Source organism: Vombatus ursinus, unplaced genomic scaffold (genome assembly GCF_900497805.2).
Source record: "Vombatus ursinus unplaced genomic scaffold, bare-nosed wombat genome assembly UNPS02014774.1, whole genome shotgun sequence".
Taxonomy (NCBI): Eukaryota; Metazoa; Chordata; class Mammalia; order Diprotodontia; family Vombatidae; genus Vombatus; species Vombatus ursinus.
In genome coordinates, this window is record NW_020954552.1 from 18112671 (window position 1) to 18128572 (window position 15902).

The 15902-nt window shown below is 36.6% G+C and overlaps 1 protein-coding gene across 2 annotated transcripts in view; it reads left to right on the forward strand.

The window, feature by feature from the left end:
• Window positions 1–11906, forward strand: part of BDP1 (B double prime 1, subunit of RNA polymerase III transcription initiation factor IIIB) — an 85191-nt gene extending 73285 nt beyond the window's left edge. For both annotated transcript variants that reach the window (XM_027864175.1, XM_027864176.1), the window contains exons 34-39: window positions 44–227; window positions 1437–1602; window positions 3424–3466; window positions 7126–7384; window positions 7575–7821; window positions 9013–11906. In XM_027864175.1, the coding sequence (XP_027719976.1) occupies window positions 44–227; window positions 1437–1602; window positions 3424–3466; window positions 7126–7384; window positions 7575–7821; window positions 9013–9150 (1037 nt within the window). In that variant the 3' untranslated portion in view covers window positions 9151–11906. The remainder of the gene's footprint in view (window positions 1–43; window positions 228–1436; window positions 1603–3423; window positions 3467–7125; window positions 7385–7574; window positions 7822–9012) is intronic.
• The last annotated feature ends 3996 nt before the right edge of the window (window positions 11907–15902 follow it).

The following is a 15902-nucleotide window of genomic DNA, read 5'->3' on the forward strand; positions in this document are numbered from 1 at the left end:
ATCCTAGCTCAGATTTTCATTACTGACTGTTCAACTTTGATAGTGAATATGGTTGCTGATGAACATCAAGGAGAAGAGGAGCAGACATTCATTTTAACACTGGTGGAAATCCCAACAGACTCAGTAGAACAATTTGCTGGTTTGTCGGATTCATTAACTTCTGGACCTCTACTGCCAGCACCCATATTGGTCAAACCAATGAATAAAGAACAAAGGGGAGACCTGAGGTAAATTATGAGAAACTCTGTTTTCGCTGAGTTTTTTGGGAAGAAATTAACAAATATATTTTAAAAATTAAATAAGCTTAGTTGAAATTTTATTTGTAGTTATCTTAAATATTTTACTTTAGCTTTTGGATGGACAACTGAAGAGGAGATGTATTATGACCATTCTTATGTTTGTTTAAAAAAAAAAATTTGGGTGTTGATGTTTTCTTTTTTTTTTTAATAATTTTTTTTGGTTTATTTTTTGTCTAGGCAATGGGGTTAAGTGATTTGCCCAGGGTCACACAGCTAGTAAGTGTTATGTGTCTGAGGTTGGATTTGAGCTCAGGTCCTCTTGAATCCAGTGCTCTATCCACTTCGCCACCTAGCTGCCCCTAACAAGACAGACTCTTTTTTTTTTTTTTTTTTTTTTAAGGCAATTGGGGTTAAATGACTTGCCCAGGGTGTCACACAGCTAGTAAGTGTCAAGTGTTTGGTCTGAGGCCAGATATGAACTCAGGTCCTTCTGACTTCAGGGCCGGTAGTCTATCCACTGTGCCACCTACCTGCCCTAGATATCTTTTTTTCTTTTTGGCTAGGCAATGGGGTTTAGTGACTTGCCCAGGGTCACACAGCTAGTAAGTGTTATGTGTCTGAAGCTGAGTTTGAACTCAGGTCCTCCTGAAATCCAGGGCCAGTGCTCTATCCACTGCGCCACCTAGCTGTCCCTTGGGTGTTGATGTTTTCTTATACATCCCTTATTCTAATTTCTTCTGAAAAGTGTTAGATTTTCCTCTAACCTACATAGGATGTCCCAGAAGTCTTAGGGAAATTTTAACCTTGAAGCTTAGAGTTATTAAAAGCTACTTTTAAGCTACTAAAGCTTAAAACTGCACCAAGATTTTTGGGACTTTTTTATATAGTCTTTGACAAATGATATTAGAAATCAAAATGTCAGAGATGGGAGAGAATTTGGAGATATTTAAGTCAAATTTTCTTCATTTTGAAGATATTAAACATTTCAGATTTGAATCTAATACATAAGAATTCAAGTTTAGGTCATGCCTTAAATTTGAATATAATTAGAAAGTAGAATTTTGTGGTAGTCTGCATAATTTTTAATCATTTTTCATTGGAATGACACTTAGCACATTACAAAATTATAAAATCCAATTTATTTTAACTGCAGCTTGAATTTCCCAGTTTGTAACATTGTTCCACATATTTTTCTAGTTATGGGAACAGTATGCAGCCATCCTCTGAAAAGCCTCCAACTGATTTGGATCTGACATTTAATGAAACATTTGATCACAGCCTTGAAGAAAGCACTAGCCTGGTTGCTGCTACAAATCTTAATGTTTCTACTTTAGGAGAAGATTGTCAGAAAATCACCTCTGAGGTAAGAGAACCATTAAGGACCTGAGGTAACTGTATTCTGTCATTTCTTTTTCTGTTTGGATTTTGAAATCTACTAAATACATGGAGAGACAAAAGTAAACAGTAGATATTACAGCTATTAAGCACTCTCCAAACCTCATAGTACCATATGTCAGCTTTTATTATTAGATGTTCTTACATGTGGAGAAAAATAATGCAAAAGGAACCTGCTCAAAGGGAAGGTTGAAAAGCAATAATCTCTCTCTAGTAGAAGACAAATTAAGATAGTATTTGGGCTCCTCTGAAAGGTAAATTGAATAATAAAGCAGTGAATAAAGCTCATGTTTTTCCCTGCACAGTTGTATTAAGGGTTGCATCTACAGTGTTTATTGGTTTGTGTACTAGTGTGTATAATCAGAACTAATCAAGGCAATACATAAGAGAAAAAGAAAATGGTTTGGCTGTGTGGTAAGCCTGAGGGAAGGGTGGTGGATCAGTTGTGCGGTGGACTTAGGGAGGACGTGGACAGGAGTCCCATAGAATTGGCCGGTACAAATGAGTTGAGTATGCATCGCTGGGAACTCCCTTCTCATTGAGATCGCAGATCCATTTGAGTGTCTGAGTATTATTACGTGATGTTTCTTAAACTAGTGAGAGAACATTCTGAACATTCAGAGAACCAAAAAACAGTGGGGAGGAATTAATTTGAGGAGGAAATGTGAAGATACTAAATACAGATGGCTTGCTTTGCTAAATTTCAGAGTTATATGGAATGAGATAAGCCTTGAGACATACCCTTGGAGTGCCCAGACTTACATATCAATCTCCTTTTCTCATTGTGTATTCCTTCTTAGAACATGTTAGGGGAAGCAATAGAAGTAAATTTCCTTTGTTGGTTCACTTTGGATACATTTCTTTGTTTGCAAAAGATCCAAAGCAAAACTTTATGTTCTTGGGCTCCCCAGAGTATAACCAACAGAGAGGCAGCATGGTAAAGCAAGAGGGAAAGTGCTCTCCATTTAAAGTTAGAGCAAATGAGCTCGCATCTCCGCTTTGTCACTTATTTTACCTCTGTGACCATAAGCAAGTCATTTAACCTCTCTGGGCCTCAATTTCTTCATCTATAGACTGAGGAAGTTTGTCTAGATGACTTGAGGTTCCTTCTAGCTGTAAGTATGAGAATATGAGATACATCTGTAAGTCCAGATGATTATGAATTACTGTATTTTTTTTTCAAGAACACTGTATTATTCCGTGCTCTTTATTTCATATCTTTTTTTTTTTTTTTGGCTAGGCAATGGGGTTAAGTGACTTGCCCACGGTTACACAGCTAGTAAGTGTTATGTGTCTGAGGCCGGATTTGAACTCAGGTCCTCCTAACTCCAGGGCTGGTTCTCTATCCACTGCGCCACCTAGCTGCCCCTATTTCATATCTTAATGAGTTAAACCTGCAATTTCATGGAAGTTCCTAAGCTTGTATTTATTTTATCAGTAAGAAGTTTTCTTTTATGATTTATAAAATGTACTCTTTGTACATGAAAGTGGCACTATTGAACCACCACTATAGGCCAAGAGATTTGGTTAGTTTTCTAGTAGCAATGTATGTATTGTTATGTAAACAGTAACATCCATTTGTAAGATGACTGACCTGAGCTAGGGTAAATTCTTTAAATTCATGGAGCACAGTTCCAATTTGGAATTGAACCTGTAGCCTTGATTATCAGCATTATACTCTAGTCATCTGAGCTGGTTTTTTTAGAAGATATTTTGTCATCTCATTTAAATTAATGAACTAAGGAGAAAATAATACATTTCTAACTTTAATAAAATTTATTTAAAACAGGTGTCCTCAGAAGAATCCACCAGTGTGTACAGGAATGCTGCAGGTAAGGGATTTGATGTTTACATTTTACTTACCATCATGAATGACCTTAATCTAACTGGATATTTCACAAACTTGAGTTAGTCCTTTGAAAAAAGTCATGGTGATGTAGTTGTTAGCCAGCCTTAGCCATTGTGGTACAAATGAGGCCTTTGCCTGGTAATACTGTGATCAATGATTAATATTATTAATATCTTCTGACTTTCCTTCTTGGGATCTTAGCAACATTTTTCTGTTCTTTCCTTTACATTGGGATTAAGAGTGCTTCTGTTGCCTTCCACAAAGCAGTTTGCTAGTATTAACGTCTTGTGTTAGCCCCAAACCAAATAATTATCGGGCTTTTTTTTTTTTTTTTTTGCTCTGAAGCCAAATTTATGCTGAATGGTCCTGGTCCATACTCCCAATTTTAAAGGGTTTTCTTTATTCCCTGGAATCATACTGAAGATTCATGTTGCAACTCGTAAAAAGCATTTGGGCTTGACTTTCTCCTAAAGAATTTTTGGTTCCAATATCTTTACAACAATTCTTTGGGAAATCTATATCAAATTGGCATTTGATTCCTTTCCCATCCCCCTCTATATGTACCTCTTTCCTTTTCATACTTCTTTCTTTTTCTCCCTTTCCCTTTTTCCTTTCTTTTTCTAATCTTTTCCTTCTTTCTCTGTCTAATCTTGGGCTATCAGTTGTACCTGAAGTCATTGCTTAATAATGTTTGAAATATTTAGAACCAAGGAAGTTGGCATTTTTTTTAAAAATGTGAATAAAGTGGTGTGGTGAAGACTTGGATAGCTAGTGATACGTCTGATTTTCCAAGGCCTGTTTCCATTTTTGCTTGACCTTCATTCTAAAAATTCAGCTGTATTCAAATCCCAGAGCTAGAATGACTTGTCAATGATTGGAAAGTCCTAATACTATACAAATGCCAAGGCTTTTTTTTTTATTTGCCCTACGAACAAATACACACTCGTTTTTAGCTAAAATAGAAATATTACATAGTATCAGTCACCACTTTATAACCAGATCACTTGCAACATAGGTTTTCTAGTAACCTTTGTCTCTATTTTTATGGAACTTTAGTATTACTTGCCTATAAAATTTTCATTATGTTACTGGTTTATGGTACATATTCAATCAGAAATTGTCATGGGAAGGAAAGAACTTTTTAAATTATGTTAAGTTCCATTACGTAAGGATGAACCAATGTGTCTCTTTATCTTGCTTATACTTCAACTAATTTAGTTGAGAAAGATGTTGGAATCATTGGCTGAATGGAGCTTTTGATACTCTGAGAATTTCAGTGATCTATAACATTTCTACTCTTAACGACTATCAAATTGTTAAAAATTACGAAATTTGGGAATAGTCAATGTTGGAAGGGCTATGGTAAGGTAGGCTCATTCATCAGTGTACTAGTGTGGATCTATCAATTGTCACAATTATTCTGGAAAACAGTTTGGAATTGTACTGATAAAATGATGAAAATGTGACCAGGTTGTTTGACCTAGAGATTGCACTGTAAGACCTATACTTCCAAGGAGGGCAAGACAGAAGAGCTCACATTCTAGTGAGACAGACAGTGTGTAAATTACAAAGTACATACAAGATGTACTGAGAAGATTAAAATTGATCTTCTATCATTTTCTTATTGATCCTATTTATAAGTAATTTATTTTGCCCTGTAACTGCTCAAGTCATGGTTCTTTGTCTTTGAACTTAGTTCAGAACTTCAGCTAGCCTACAATGGGTTAAGTTTTAAAATCTAGTTTCTTGCCTCAAGGAATTTAGCTCACCTTGGTGACTATGTGAGAAAGCAAGGAAATTTGGGCCTGAAATTTTTGTGCCACCAAATTGTCCTTCAAGGATGTCTTGTGTGCTATCCAAAAATCTGGGCTGCTATCTTGCACCTGGATTCAAACAATGAGCACTTCTTAGTCTCATGAGAAAAGAAGTGGGGTTTTTGCTAGCCCCCATTACCAAACTTCTAACCAATCATGTTTTTCCCTGAACCTCAGCTCTGTAATCAGTCATGTTGCCCTTCATCCCATGATTTCGTCTTCTTTGCTCTGTAGTCTCTGAAAACCTATATGAAGGTAAATGTCCTTTTGCTTGGGGGTCTTTGGCATTAGTGGAGGCAATCCATTGACTTATTTATTAGCCTCTGCTAATAAATGTTATCTTGCATGGAGATTTGCCTCAGTTTACCCTTTTGTTAAGATCCAGTCATGACAGTATGCAGAGTAAATGGAAGGCAATCTTAGGGAGGATGCACAAGGATCAGGAAGTATCAGGATAAGCCTCCTGCAGAAGGTAGGATTTGAGCTGAGTCTTGAAGGAAGCTGGGGAAGCTTAAGAGGCAGAGGTGAGGAGGGAGAGGATTCTGGGTATGGGGATAGGGCCGGAAGAAAGGTGTAGTCTGGAGATGGAGAATTGTGGGCTAGATCTAGCACCTCGGCCAGTTTAGCTGAAGAGCAAAGAGTGACTAGATAGAAAAAGAAGAAGGGGCCAGATTGTGAAGGGCTTTAAATGCCTGAGGCCTTTCTACTAGATCCTAGAGGTGATAGGGAATCACTGCATTTTGTTGAGTAAAGAGGTGACATGGTTAGATGTGCCTTTTACGAAAATCACTTTGGCAGCAGAACAGAGAATGCAGCAGAGAGGGGAGAGACTTGAGGCAAGATTGTAGTAATCCTGATGAGGTCTGTACTGAGGACAAGGAGTGGGAAGAGTGGCTGAATGAGTGGAGAGGAGGGGATGGAGGCAAGAGATATTTTGAAAGTAAAAACAAGATTTAACAACAGATTGGGTAAGTGGGGTGAATGAGAGTGTGCAGTTAAGGATACTGTAACTAAGGCTTTAAGCCTGAGTGACTGGGAGGATGGTGGTACCCCTTCAACAGTAGTTAGACAGTTGGGAAGATGGCGGATGAAAAGAAAGATAAAGAGCTTTGTTTTGGATATGTTGAGTTTGAGATGCCTGTGCAACATCCATTTCGCGATGTCCCAAAGGCAGTTGGTGGTGCAGGACTGTAGCTTAGGAGAGAGACTAGGGCTGGATCTTAGAAGCATCTCCCTAGATGGGGGAATGATTAAATTAATTGTGGTACATGAACATAATAGAATATTTCTGCAGTCTGAAAAATGGTAATTGTGAATAAATGTAGAGAAACATGAGAAGACTTAGATAAACTGATACAAAGTGAGGTAAGCACAACCAGGAAAACTTCGTGCATAATGGCCACAACAGTGTAAATGAAAACAACAAAACAAAACTGAATAGTGTGTCATTATAATGACCAAAGCTTGGTTCCAAAGAACAGTGTTTCTCTAAATGTTTTTGCATATATGAGACCTTTCCCTCTGTCTTGGACCTGAGTCAGAGGGTAGGCACATCGTTTACTTTCATTGTGGTGTGATGCCTTTTTTTTTTTTTTTTTTTTGCACAGAAACTTTAACCATTTTCCATTTTAATCATTTCAGCTTATTCTGATTGAACTTTTAAAATGTTCCACAATAATTCATTGTAGCTTATAGTGAACTAGATATATGAGGATTCTTGATATCAATTGCTGATAATATTTTTAAAGCATTTCAGATCATTTCAATAAATACATTTCCTGAGTAACTTGCTTCATTGTTTGTACTGGTTTTTTTGTGTCTGCTGAAGGAGAGTCTTATGAAAAGCAGACAGTTGTCCCTGTCTTGGGAAGCACATGTACAATTGCAGAACCTCAGAAGACAGAGAAAGAGCAGTCAGAACCCGCTGTTCAGGCTTCAGGACCTGAATCTTGTGAGGAGGTGACATGTACTCAAAAAGAAGAGAATGTTCCTCATTTACCTCCAGAAGAGAGTGTGATGTCTGACAAGCAGGAAAGGAGTGGGGCTACCCATCAATTAGAACAGAGAAGCAAGTCCTTGTTTTCCAGGTATTGTGAAGAAATTTCTTAATTGTAATAACTGTTTCCTTTCTCTTTTAATTTTATCAAACAAATGTATCCTTGAAACAGATTAAATGTTACTGTGAATGATAGTTGGCAACTTTCAACTCTCTTCTTGACCTGAAATAAAGGAGTTCCAGGCATATAAACAAGATAGTCATTTTATCTTTCTTTCCAGGCCTGGCCGAAGACCCCTGGGATTTTTATCTTTGATATGTTCAAAGAATAATTTGGAATCTGAAGAAGCCACACCAATGAATAGTCAAAAGCGTTTGAAACCTATTATACCTGTCTCAAGGCATAATTTTAGAAGACCGGCTCAACTAAATGAAAGCAAGAGAAAAAAGCAAGACCCTTGTCCCTTACCACCCACCAGTGCTGAGTCTCCTTCTGAAGCCAGTACTGTTAGCAGCTCAACACCTCAGGTATGGATAGTTACTTCTATGTTTTATTGCTTCTGTGTGACATGTACTCAATTAAGAATGAACATAATGATTAACAATGATGGATCTTTTTATGTGAATATTAGCAAAGGCTACAAAATAAAACTCTGAGAAAGGAGAGGAAACGTTTTGTTTTTTTAATTAGGGAGTTAGTCTTGCAGAGATTTCTGGGTCAAAGCCACTGAGCTAACCAAAATTAGGAGCTTTAATGTGTTTTCTTTAATACTCAGAAGCAGTAAAAGAAGAAAGCGGTGTCTGACTTTGTTAATCTGAGGGAACAGAAGAGGAAAGAGTAATTATGGCCCTGTCAGCTCATGTATATTCTATTGTTTAAAACTTGCATGTGCCTTCCAACTAAATGTTTACTCAATTTCTATTACTGAAATATTTTTATAATGCAATACCATCATTCATTTTTAGAGGCACTTTCTATATATCTGAAAATGTCCTTGCCACTTTAAATGCCAGTAGCTGGCACTCTTGATTTTTCTGGGGGGCACTGTACTTGATTTAAGTATAGTATATGTAGTTTATATGTTATGCCTTTAACATGGTAGAATAATTTCATTGAATGCCTCCCCAGATTGTAATCTGTTTTGTTCTAAGTTCTTGTATATAGTCCTAAGAACTTTCATCTGCACTATGAAGAGAAGATAAAGATAGTAAATCTCAAAAATGCAGAATTCAAACAATTTGCCTTAGCCCACACAGCCTAACTAGTATATAGTCAAGAAAAAGCTCTAAGAAAATTCAGGTTTTGTAAGAAGTAAAGAGTTATTCCAAGAAAACAGTAACTTTGTGCTTTAGTGTTGTATGATATTCTTTTTTTTTTTTTTAGGCAGTTGGGGTTAAGTGATTTGCCCAGGGTCACACAGCTAGTAACTGTCTGAGGCCGGATTTGAACTCAGGTCCTCCTGACTTCAGGGCCAGTGCTCTCTCCGCTGCTCCACCTAGCTGCTCCTGATATTCTTTTTTAAAAATTTATTTTTATTGCCATATTGTCTATGTTGCCTCTGTTGCTAAATAAATTTCCCATGCCCCCAGTTAACTTTCTTTTATACTAAAGATTTTAAAAGAAAGCAATTGAAGTGGTCTGGCAAAACTTGTCAGCACGTGAACTGACAATATTCTGTAATGTAATACTTTTCAATATTTATTTTCTTACATTATTAGGTTTCCTGTGATCAATCATTTGAGGAAGAAAAGTGTAAAAGTGACCAAAAGATGGAAACTGAAGAGGAACCAACCAAAGTCACTGAATATTTCTTTAGTGATATTTTCATGGAAGTGGATGAAGCAGAGCAAAACTGAAGCTTTTTACAAAGCTGGGGATTTTAATTCTTAATTACGGCAACAAAGGCAGTGTTTAGCTAAAGGATCACTGTTGATTTTTCTTGGGTTTGTTTTGTATTTGATGAACTTGGTCTGGAAGCTTTTAAAATCACTGGAGTACATTATGGATATTTCCCTTAAATTAGTTGAGTCAAGCAGTTAAGACTGGTTTATCAAACAAATATTGACTCTTGTTTACACTTTGACCCTCCTCCTGTTCTGGCCACATGTGGACACTTTGTGGTGTCACAGATAAATGCCTTTTCAATCATAGGCCTAAAATCTTTGGAGGTTGATTGTATATAACATTTAGTGAACACTTCTTTTTGTGAAGTAATTTCTTGGTAGGGGCCTTTTAATTTGCCTCTGTAAGTGGATGGAAGCAGATTGTGAAACTTTAGAAAATGGCAAAGAAACAGCCACTTTCTATTATCAGCTATTTCTCTGACTATAAATATGTATTTTTGTAATAAAAGAATCCATATTGATGTAAGATTGATGGTTCAAATTGAAAAGTAAATATTTAACTTCAGTATTTGTACAGAGGTGAAACATCAAAGAGCTTATTTATTTATTTTTTATTTATTTATAAGAATGCTGTTTTGTTTTAGTCTTTTCACCTGACAGACTTGTGGGTAAGGTAGAAATGAATGTATATATCCAATTAGGAATCTCTTCCTTAATTTTGAAGCCATTGACCATGATTATTATAATGGATTATGTTTGATCTCTTGGGAGTTGTGAAGCAGGAAGATTTTCTTCATATCTTACTTGACTGACTTGGCTCTCAGTGGTATTTTAGATGGACTTTTTAAAAAAAAATTCAGGATAAGCACATTCTTTCCAACGTGAAAAAATCTTGCATTTTATTTCTAGCTGATTAGGCAAAATTCCTTCCACAAGTTAGTGATTGTAAATTATAAGTCTTTTTTGCTGCTTCTTTCTTCCTCCACCAGATTCTACATAAACAGTTTGACTTGTGATTTAAAAAAATTTCTAATAGATATCAATTAGACAATTGAAATGAAGTCGTAAGCTCTGTTTTCAGTGTAAATTCTTGGTCAATTATTACACTTAAGAGTTGTAATTTCAAGGTCTAGTGATTCATCTTCATAATCTAGAAATTACCTCAATTCTTCTCCCTCCCCCCTCTCCCCCCCCTGCAATTCTGATGAAACCTTCCAAAGGCTATTTCTGGTTTTGTTAGAATAGCTTGTTTTTTAGTCTTCCATTAATTATTTTGTGTTTGAACTCATGAATCTTTCCTGAAAGTAAAACTCTTCAGAATGTAAACTGAAACTGCTTTTCACATAGAAAAAAAAGAATTTCCAAATCTGCTACCACCTACAGAAATGTCCTTACTCTTTACATCTGGCTAACAGTTAATAATGAAACATGTTACTTTGCAGTAAGGAGAAAAGTTGTATGTAGAAAAATAATTATATAAAGTTCTTATGTAAGATATACATTTACTGTGAAAATTGTGTAATTGTGGGAGGGGACCAGAATGCAGAATCTGGAACTACTCCAGTCTAGAGGAGGAGTCCTAGAACCTGTAGAAAAGACATCCAAGCACCATTAAGAAATGTATATTCTTGAGTTCAGGTTGGGAGAGAGGAGGAGGGCTGGTGGGACTGATTACAAGATTCCTAACTTGACTTCCTCTTTCTCCTCTCACGCTAAAGGCAAGGCAATCAAAAACCAGTAAAACTAATCATAGGCCACATTTAGGTTTTGTATAAGCCAGATTTGGGGGGAAAATGATTTTGATTCAAATTAAATTCCCAAGAAAATTTTTCTTCTTTAGTGACTACTGCTTCATATGACCCATAAAAAATGGAAGAGTAAGCCTAAAGTCCGTAAGATAGGATCACAGTTAGAGGAGAGACCTGCAAGTCAGAGTGAAGATTCCCTCCACTCAGGCATGCATGCATAGTTTTTTCATGCAAATAAGCATCAGATACAGAAAAATCATGATAGTTATCACATTGCTTTTCTACTGTGGTATTTTTTAAAAAATCTTAAGCTAAATTTCTTTCTCTCTGAATTTGTTTTCAGGATTAGATTGTATGATGGAACAGTAGTGTAATTTACCCCTTGTAGACTTATTTTTATGAACATGAACTTTGCCTCTTACAAATTTCACTTGTGAACAGCAGCTTTTGGGGAAATGTTATGTTTTACTATGTATGCAGTGGGTTTATCTGATTGTTTTAAAGAATCAAGTCAGTTGGTTAAATGACCTTATGAGAAAAAGTGATCTCAGAGAAAGAGACATTAAAGAAAATTTAGTGCTACCATGAAAATGAAAAGATTTATTCACAAATATTTTAGACCTCAGCCAGATTCAAAGGGTTTCAATTTTATATTTTAAAAAATGTTAATTACAGAAAATAGATTAAGTGTCTTTATCATTCCTTATGGAATACAAAGACTTTTTTTTTTCCTAACTGCCACATAGGTCAGACTGTATGTCCTATCTCAAGATGCATTTCTAAAAATAGGAAGTGATTACTCTAAAGAAAAAAGTTCAGGAATGATCAGTGCAGAAACATAATTTTTTTCTGTCAACACCTACTAGTTGCATACTTCTGATTTGAGATAGAAGTGATCATCTATACTATGCTGCCTAACAGTTTATTGATAAAAAATGGAAAAAATGCTCATTTGTAAACTTTCTTGTTTCAAAGAAAGTGATGATCTTTCATAAATGTAAATTATGTGAATAATAAAGTAATTTTATACCACTCATTCTCTATCCTTTCAATCTTAATTTTAAAAAGACTAAATAGACTTGTTTATCTACAATAAACCACAAATGGAGGGCTGCTGATATTTTCACAGCTACAGTGCATGGTCATTTTCCTTCCACCATGAGAAAAGTCAGACAGGAAGAATTTTGTATTTAAAGTTAATCACAAATTGATATGGAGGAATTAAAGCCACCTTGTACAGCTTTTTTTTTTCCTGGGTTTAGATTCCATTTCTGAAGCCAGTTGTATAACTATGAGCAACTCAACCTCCCAGTTTCACTCTCCTCGTTTGTAAAATGGTGTTAAAAATACCTGTAGTGCCTCCCTTAACAGGTTGTTTGTGAGGATCAGATGAGATTATATATGTGAAGTACTTTGCAAACTTTAAAACACTACATAAAGTCAATTTTCTTTTGAAAGCATGAGGTATATATTCCTTATTTTCTTTTGGGCTGTTTTCTGCTTATTTTGAAGAAAAATGGATGTGAAGTTTCAAATATAAAATGTAACTCCTCATTAGGGGCAGGCTTAGTGCCAATACCCTATTCAAGCTGGATGTTCAGATGAAATGAGGCACTCACATCATTGTACAGGTAAAAGAAAGTTTACTTTGTTCTATGACAACAAGGATAGAGTGACTTAGCTTCTCTGTATTGGAAACATGAATGGTCAACAGCAGAGTATGGTGACTCAGCGGTCTTCAAAAATCCACCAAATCAAAGGGCCCCCAACTCCACATGATGGGGACTTTTCATGGCCTTCAGTGGCTAGGAGGCTGTCAAAGGAGGCAAGCATCAATCAAGTTCCAGGGACAATTGTGTTGTCTTTTAGGGAACACTAATTCCAGTTACAAAGAAGTGGGGTCCTATCATAACCCTTCCAGACACAAGAACCCAATTATAATTTTGGATGTGTCTCTTAAATCTCTCCTCGTGCACTCACCCAGAGAAATGCTGGGAACTTAGGCATGTGGTTCGTTTTGTTCTCCAAGATGTTTCCAGAGCAATTCAGGCTAACCATGGCATTAAACATAGTAGATGTTTTATTTGTACAAAGCACAGAAAAGACTTGTGCCTGTGTCCTTAGACAGTGAAGAAAAACTTCCTGCTTATGGTGGCAATAGAAAGGACTTAGAGCATGCAGACAACTGGCAGAATTCTCCCACTTCTCTCAAGGGCCTGTACAATCCTATTGCATCATAGAATGGCCTTATGGTATGGGATCAATAGAATGTGTCTGCTCTCCACAGTACGAACAAAATGTAAAGTACATTTTTTTTTCCTTTACATCATCTGTGTGTTATTCTTCAATTCTAGATCCTCCTAGGGGCCTTGGTTCTGTGGTTCCCTGCCATTCTGATCATTTCCTCCCTTTTTGGCACTCAGTCGTGATTCTGCTAGTTCAGCATTCTTGTCTGGTCCTAGCTTCTCCTCTCTGGGGCCAGGCTTCATTCAGCACAGGTTTTTCCAGGTCCATGTATGGCTCAAGTGTCCCATGTGGTGCCAGTTCCTCCTCTCTAGGGGCACAGGCATCTCTCAGATCAACAAGCTGCCTTTTGGTCTACACTGTCAAACACTGTTTCTCTCATGACCCATGTGATCTCTTCTATACAGAAACTTTAGCATGCATCCCATGAGTCTTCCACAGTTGAAGTATCAGGGGCTTACCTGACTAGTTGGCATATATCAGCTACAAAAATAAAGGCAGCTTTTGTATGAATTTGAGTTCGAATAAATTTATAAAAAGTAATCCCTCTACAGTAAAACATTTTCCATCTGTGCTTCTGGTAAAGGTGGTCACCATCACAAATTGTGGTATGATTTGAATGGAAATACAGTAATGGTCCGTTGAACAATTTTTACTTTTTTTTTTTGCCAAGTTTTATAATATAACCTTTCTTTAGCAGAACAGATGTTTTAGGGAAGTAGGAAAATAGAAAGAAACCTTTTGGCAAGTTGATTAAGGGTACATACTGAATTTTAAGTTGACTAACATTGTGCAGACATTTTCAAGGAATTGACAATATAGATGTTTTCTGCTTTCTAGCTGTAAAAATATATTGGGCAAAGAAAACAAAATGACACCAAATCTGAGATCCCTTGACCCCGGAGAAGACAAGTTGCAAACAGTAACTGAACACCAGAGAGAAAAAAGGGCAGAAGTGGCAAGAGTTTTGTAGACCTCACAAATCATTAATGAGTGTCACTAAAAATAATAGCACTTAGGGAGTGCTTTAAGATTTGCAAAGCAAACACATATCTCATTTTTATCCTCACAACCCTGGGAAGTAGGTGTTATTTTCATCCTCATATAGATGAGGAAATTGAGGTAAACGGAAGTTAAGTGATTTATTTGCGCATGATCACACAGCTAGTAAGTTCCTGAGGCAGGATTGGAACTCAAGATTTCCCAACTCCAGGTCCAGCACTCTGTGCACTTGCTGCTCCAACAGCTAATTAGAAACTATGAATGTACAAAAATGTAAGTGAAGGTCACCATTCAGAAGGTGAAAAGGCTGGTGGAACCACTCTCTGTTCTAGCTTGTCAAGGATAATAATGTGTTTGTTGAGAAAGTGGAACTGATTCTTAAAAGGAAGACTTCTATATTGAAGAGCTGATTGTAGACCATCTCTCATGAGCACCATGCTCTTTTCCGTTCCACATATCAATTTTTCTCCTCTTTTGCTCTAGGTTTTAACAAAGAGGAGGTCCTCCCTGCCAAGGTTAATCCTTCCATTTGTGCTCTTATCACCTCCCTCCACTTCTCATCGATCTCTCCTTTTCTACTGGTTTCTTCCCTGCAAGCTTACCATCAGGTCAGATCTCATATCACCACTGTCATTCTTCTTCTCCCCACCCTCTCACACACATTCAATCTTCAGAGGTTCCCCATTGCCTTCTAAGATAAGATACAGACTCTTCAGCCTGACATTCAAAACCCTCTACAATCTGGCTCTTCTCTATCTTTTCATTCTAAGTTTTATATGTTTCTAATACCCTTTGGGCAAATCAGGAGTATCTGCCAGATGCTCCCTATCCATGACATTCTATCTTCTACCTTTGTGCCTTCACACAAGTGCTTCCGCAGGTCAAGAATGCACTCTGTTAGAACTGGCGAGCTCTGAATGTAGATTGAAAGCAGACTTTTTTACTTTTTCTTTTTTTGTCTGTTTTCTTTTTCAATATTTACAGATACAGAAATATGTTTTGTTTGACTTCATGCTATAATCTATATCAAATTTCTTGCCTTCTCAAGGAAGGGAGAGGGAGAGAATTTGGAAGTCAAAAATTTTTTTAAATGAATATTTAAAGATATTTTTTAACATGTAGTTGAGAAATATTTAATGAAATAAAATGTGTTGGGGAAAAAAACCGTATTCCATTTCTTATATGAAGCCTTTCCTTGGATATCGCCAGTTATTAGGACTCTCATCCTCTTGAAATCATGTTGTATTACTTGGTGTATTATTTGGATTTACTTGTGCACAAATTGTACTCCCCCCAGTATAATTGTAAACTACTTGAGGGAAGGTCTACTGTTTAGTTTTTCTATACATAGTACTTAGCACAGTGCATTGCACAGAGTATATACAATAAATATTGAATTGAATCTTTGATTTCATCAACGTGGGTCCTGCCTCCAAGAATACAGATCATAACCAGATGACAGCCAATTTGTTCTTGCCCATCCTGTGTGACTGTGTTCTTCCACAAATTCTTTGAATTAAGTATACCCAACCTTCTGGGGTCCTTTCTCTTGTTCTCTTGACTTTGCAGGCTATGAATGGAGCACCTGGGTTATCCATAGGTTACTCCGACCTCACCACATGACACCTGACTTTTTGTCCATTTTTTATATCCCTCTGATGATATCTGTCTTTATCAGGATGATAACAGCATATGGAAATACGTTGTGCATAACTTCACATGTATAATGGATCATATTGCTTGCCTTCTTGATGGGTGAGGGAGGGGTTA